The sequence below is a fragment of the Rhincodon typus genome, chromosome 5, assembly GCF_021869965.1.
Source record: "Rhincodon typus isolate 14 chromosome 5, sRhiTyp1.1, whole genome shotgun sequence".
Lineage (NCBI taxonomy): Eukaryota > Metazoa > Chordata > Chondrichthyes > Orectolobiformes > Rhincodontidae > Rhincodon > Rhincodon typus.
This window is the reverse complement of record NC_063336.1, coordinates 21,749,850-21,756,217: the sequence shown is the minus strand read 5'-3', so window position 1 is coordinate 21,756,217 and position 6,368 is coordinate 21,749,850. Positions and strand designations below refer to the sequence as shown.

Below are 6,368 nucleotides of genomic sequence, written 5' to 3'. Positions count from 1 at the left end.
TTTTTTCTTTTGCTTTTATGCTGTGCCTGACCTCCCTTGTCAGCCATGGTTGCCTCATCCTCCCTGTAGTATGTTTCTTCTTCCTTGGGATAAATTTCTGCTCTGCCTCCCAAATTATCCCAGAAACTCCTGCCATTACTGTTCCATTGTCTTCCTCGCTAGGCTCCCCTGTCGACCATCTCTGGCTAGCCCCTCCCTTACGTCTTCGTATTTACCTTTACTCAATTGTTATCCTGTTACATCTGATCCCAGCTTCTCCCCTTTCAAAAAACTGCATAGGCCAAAGTTTGAAATAGATCAGCCATATTTAGACAACAGCAAAGAAATTTATTAGGCACATCGTGAACCCTCAAGCCTCCATCATTCACAAGACTTAATTTGGAAGTGTAATAGAATATTCCCCCATCCAACACCACCATTAAAGAAGCTCATCATGATCTACCCCAATGCAATTCTTTCTTTATTGAAATAATCATAATCACAACCAGTGTCAAATATCACTTCCTTTGTCACAATTTTGGCCACAGAACAAGGGGCACAGTGGTAGTACTCCTACCTCTGACCAGGAGATTCAGGTTCAAGGCCCATCTGCTCCAGAGTGCGTAATAACATCCCTGAACTGGTGGATTAGAAAACATCTAAACTACAAGATATAGTGCAGCAAAATAATGAGTTAATTTCCTGAAATAATTTTGACTCAACACCATTGTGGAAGCATCACAAAAGGTTACAGCAGATCAAATAGAAGGCCCACCAACACCTTCTCAAGTGAACTGGGAAAGGGTAATAAATATGACTAAAGATTACCCATAAACAAGCAACAAGTGCTTTTTAGATGATCCAGATCAATGAATCCATTCCACTTTGACTTTCTAGCCTTTCTTCCAAACCAATTAATTATTGTGTTAAACCAACAGGGAATTAAAAGGCATTTTGATATTGGTGCCTGGCTAGCACAAATAAATTTATATTTGAGCATGGATGCTTCAAATAAGTCCTCAATTCCCCTACCTACTGTATCCATTTGTTGCTGATTTTGGTTAGACATCCAAATAAAAAAGGTCTTTATTACTATTTCACTCTCAGGCAGGACTTGCAAAAAGAGGTTTCAGAAAAACTAACCAGTTATGCTGTCAACTGCACGACGTCGGTGTAAAACATCTATTTAACCTCTTTGCACACTAACAAATGTCAGGAAGAATTCATTCTTCTAACATTGTATAACTAAGATAGCATCTAAATAAGCACAGGAATCAAAATTCCTGACAGTTGGGAGTAGAAACCAGAAAAGTTGGTAGAATCTGGACGAGCAGCAAATAAATGTTCGAAGTTATCAAAGAGGATGGAGTTATATTTTTGGTTAGGCTGAATTTAAAAACTTATGGCTCACCTGTCCTGTTGGTAAGTGAGAAACAAAGAACTGTGGATGCTGGAAATCAAACAAAAACAGAAATAGCTGGAAAAACTTAGCAGGCCTCTGGTAGCATCTGTTGAGAGAAAGCAGCGTCAATGTTTCAGGTCCAGTGACTCTTCTTCAGGGCTTAGAATTAACATTTGAAGAAGGGTCACTCGACTCGAAATGCTGACTCTGCTTTCCCTCCACAGGTGGTGAAACCAGCAGACCCAAGAATCATTGGCAGATCTGAATGTGCCAAATTTGGAAGAAGAATGATTTTAAGTCGTCCCCTGAAATACAGTAAGGGTAACTGTGAAAGCACAGAGAAGCCATTGGAGGAGATGGCTGTACTCCAATAGCTTTGAGCAGAACCATTCCCAAGAACCTGGAATCAAATACTGCAAAGAAAAATATGATAATGCGGTTATCAAAAGACAGGGATGAAGTCAGCCATGGCAATAAAAAGCATGTAATTTTTGGAGTTTAGCCAGTATAAGCGGAGGAAGAGAAAGGGGAAACTGCAGAGAACAAGATGGATGAAGGCTTAGTTAAGTGTTTTTTGAAACTGATACATGCAATCCAACCAAATAATTGAAAATTGTTCAACTGCTTTCTGTAGGAAGGTAAGACTCAGTAGGAATGCTTCCACCTCTGGAACCTGTAAGAATAACTTATTTTGGACCTTCAAAGGCCACCATTTTGTCTAGTTCATTTCACTATTGTCTCATAAGCCAAGGTTATCTGCATTATTACGAAGTATTAGAAACAGAAGTGTTAATTGCAAACAAAAACACATCCATTATACTTACGAAAGCTATTTACTTAGTATTAAATTTCAACAGTAAATTTATCAAACTAATATTGCAATATTAATATCAATGCAGATCATAAAAAATAAGTAATAGGTTAGTTTATGTTTCAAATTAGCATGTACTGTTAACTATAAGTACTGTTAAGATCCACAGAAAAACATCCGATAAGATGCTAATTGACACAAAAAAGTATCACAGGAAAGAGTTAACAAAAACTATACAAGTATTTGAAATTTCACAACTAAAAATATTTGTATTACAAGTGATTAGGTCAGTAAAAAGCAGATAAGCCTTTGTTACATTCAAACTGAACTTTTCCAATGCTTTCCTGCCTGACTTCCCAAACTCCTTATCCAAAGTCTGCTACCTATTCTATTCCATATAAGTCCCAACCACGTATCACGACTCTAGTCACTAACCTATACCTAGCCCTCTCCAACATAATCTCATCTATTTTCATTTCTCTTAGTCTTGTTTCCTCTCTCCCTCCACTTAACCGCAGGCAACCAAATTTTTGGCCACCTAAGCTGTGGATTTCATATCTGAACTCGGATTCTCTTGCAGCATTACTTAGTATATTGAATCAGGTACCTTGATCAGATGCTCTCCGTTCTGTTTTTCCAGGTATTGTTGCTTCTCTAGCTTTGCAAGAGAGTCAGAATCACTTTTTATTTTTCTACTGGGACTGTCAGTAAGACGTATATCCTTTCCCCGTTCCTTAAATAACTCGATGTTTTCCTATGACAGGGGCGTCATTTTGTCGAGCCCAATGCTGCTTAGATACTAGCCCAAGAATAACGTCTGCACAGCAGTACCCTTCGTTTAATATAATCCTAAAAACAATCTGTGAAAAGTACACTTTTAAGGATGAACGTTAGAAATTCTAGGTGCCCGCTGGCAACACATCATAGACTCCTGACTACAAACAATACCTTTTGACAATTACTGCAGAGTAGACACTCCTTCACCGATCTGCCTTGAGGCTTCGTGGTGTTTGCTACGCTTGCGAGTCTCATTCTGAGATTACTCAGTATCTCTAATAAAAGCCAAAGTATAATCTTATTTCCCGTTTGTCTTGTTAGCAGCTCCAGGACTGTGATCGCAGCGCACAGCGTATGTTTAAATATTTGAGAGCACAAACAACCACTGTAAATCAATCACCTGATGCAGTCGCCGATTGGTGGCTGGAAAGTAAATGTCAGACAGGCTCCGTCATTATGGACCATTCAGAAACTGTATTCAGCAGGACGGAAATCAGTCAGGAGTTTCCCGAAGCTGCCACACGCTCGGGGCTGAGGGGAGGTGACAAATTAGAACTGGATGAAAAATAAATTTGACCTTTTGACAAAAATTTTAGATAAATGATGTACGACGGCCGCTCTTCCTCTTGGTGAAGATCACTTCTATTCCCTCCACCCCCAACCCAACCCTAACCCCCGCATAAATTAGGGGCCATCGTTTTCTTTTGCCGGCTACCACAAGAGTGCAAATAAGGGAGATTGCCACTGCATAAACTCAGTTTGCTTATGGGTGTTACGATACAAATTGATATTATTGGAACTGGATCCACGCTGAAATCATGTTTATGGATCATTCAAAATTTCTTTTTAACAAAATAGATGTCTTTCTAATGATTTGGTTTCAACGATAAATTAGTTTATTATACAAAAGAATAGTACTAAAATATGGAACCAGCCAAACTATTTATACATAACAGTAAAAATACAAACCCATTAAATTGAACAGCATCCCATTAGAGCACAATATTTTTTTCCCAATTCCCACTTTGGAGAATCGGATAATCTTTTTCTTGATTTGTCACGTAATTGAGTTTAGACTTTCACAGTTCCAATAACCCTCCAGGGTTTTAACCAAATACATCTGGTCAGGAACTTCTAAACTAAACCAAAAAGGGCATTGACAGTCCGAGTAAGGGTGGGGGAGGCATGGCTGAGGTATTAAATGAATACTTTGCGTCTGTCTTTAAGACAGCAGCATACTGCGCAGGCCATAGTGAGAGGAAGAAACAGTGTCACAAGGAGGAATCAAAATGAATAAGAAAGAAGTCTTTGCTAGATTTTTGGAACTTAAAGTTAACAAGGCACCAGGACTGGATGAAATGCACCCAAGAATTTTGAAAGTGAGAGTAGAAACTGTCTTGTCACTGGCCATAATATTTCAGTCTTCCCTGGAATGGGTAGTGCCAACAGACTGGAGTATTGCCAACATTATTGCCTTATTGAAAAAAGGTTGCAAGACTAATCTTGACAACTACAGACCAGTTAGTCTAACTTCAGTAGTGGAAAATCTTTTGGAAACAATTATTCGTGATAGAAATCAGTAGTCACATGGAAAAAGGTGGCTTGATTAGGAAAAATCAGCATGAAGTTCTAAAGGAGAAATCATGTTTAACTTGGAGATATTTTTGAAGAGGTAACAAACAATGTTAACGAGGGCAACACTTCTGACCATGTATACAGATTTCCTAAAGGCATTTGATACAGTGCCTCACAACAGACATGAGGAAAGTTGTAGGTCATGGTATAAAAGGGACAATGGCAACTTGGATACAAAATTGCTGAGTAACAGAAAACAGAGTAATGGTCAATGGGCATTTTTTGGGTTGGAGGATGGTTTGTAGCAGAGCTTCCCAGGAGTTGGGATTGGGACCTTTGTTTTTCCTGATATGTATCCATGATCCAAATCTTGGTGTGTGAGTGATGAATTTGAAGATGCCACTAAATTTGAAGGAATTCTAAACTGTGAGGACGACAGTATGAACTCCAAAAAGGACATTAAGTCAGTGCAGTGGGCAGTAGATGAGGTTCAATGCAGAGAAGTGAGGGGTAATGCACTTTGAATAGAAAGAATACTGAAAAACAATATAGCAGGTACAATTCTGAAGGTGGTGAATGAGTGGAAGAACATGGGTGTACATGCACAGATCATTGAAATTGGCAGGACAGGCAGACAGAGCAGGAAATAAAGTGTACAGTGTCCTTGATTTTATTAATTGAGGCAGGGAATGCAAAAGAAAGGAGGTGATTCTGAACTTTTACAAGACTCTGGTTAGACCTCAGATGGAATAATGTGTACAGTTGCAGGTGCCATATTACAGCAAAGATGCAAATGCATTGGAGACAGTACAGAATGATTTACTCGAACGGTTTCGAGTATGATAAACTTCAACTACAAGGATACATTTAAGTAGCAGGGTTGTTCTCCCTGAAGAGAAGCTAATTGAGTGGAAATCTGATTGTGGTTTTCAAAATCACAAGCAGGCTATAACAGAGTAGATAGGGTGAAGCTGCTTCCGTTTGTAAAAGAAAATAGAACAAGAAGGAATGGATTTAAAGTGATGTGCAAATGAAACAAGGGTAATATGAGAAAATGCGACAGAATGCATTGCCTGGAAATGTGGTGGAGGCAGGTTCAATTGAGGCAAGAGGGGATTAAATTTTTTTTGCATAATAATGGTATACAGGGATATGAGGAAAAGGCAAGAGATTGGCACTAGGTAATAGAGCTAGACTAGATATGCATGTGTACATGATCACAAAAAAAATTATTAAACTAGAAAAAAGTGAACTATATAAAACTGAACACAAAAAGATTGTAAAGATTTAGTTACAGTCACCAAAAATTCACACTATTCCCTTGACCCAGCAATACCCTTGTAAAAAGACAAAAACTTCAGAGATGTTCACTACTATTGCCACACCTTGACTTCTGTTCAGGTTGGTACAGCCACAGTCAATTTTCATCCAGCAAATTTCTGCATATGCCAACTTACTTTAGCTTGTATCTCTCCCAGCGACACAAAAAACAAAGTGCAAACTAAATTCCTTGTTACTTTAAATTTAGAGCAAACCAAAGCAAACACTCAGTTTATTAGTGGTTTTATTGGGGCGCGCACCCATTGATGGGCTGATTTTTTGTTTTGCCTATATCCCTAAACCCTTGTTGCTAGGCAATAGTACAGTTCAGCTTTTTTAAAAAACTTTTTCCGGTGTTCTAATTACTAACCCCTATCCCTTCACTTCAAGAACTGTGAAACCTCATTAAAATGCATGTAAACAGGCCACTAGACTTCTTATTACCAAGTTCACAAAAACAACTAAACAAAATGAAACTAAAGCGATGCCTCCCCCTTAACACAC

At 38.6% G+C, this 6,368-nt stretch overlaps 1 protein-coding gene across 3 annotated transcripts in view; it reads right to left on the bottom strand.

The window, feature by feature from the left end:
• The window catches only part of sesn1 (sestrin 1), a 26,680-nt gene extending 23,343 nt beyond the window's left edge, over positions 1–3,337 (bottom strand). Inside the window, exons 1-2 of one of the 3 annotated variants that reach the window (XM_048596912.1) lie at positions 3,141–3,233; positions 2,800–3,052 (exon numbers count right to left, since the gene is read on the bottom strand). Coding sequence is in view for 2 of the 3 variants with exons in the window: in XM_020515318.2 (XP_020370907.1) it covers positions 3,141–3,224 (84 nt within the window). In the remaining variant the exon portion in view is untranslated. Of the gene's footprint in view, positions 1–2,799; positions 3,053–3,140 lie in introns of all 3 variants that reach the window. The other 2 variants (XM_020515318.2, XM_020515317.2) reach the window with 2 other exon arrangements.
• Between the last annotated feature and the right edge of the window lie 3,031 nt (positions 3,338–6,368).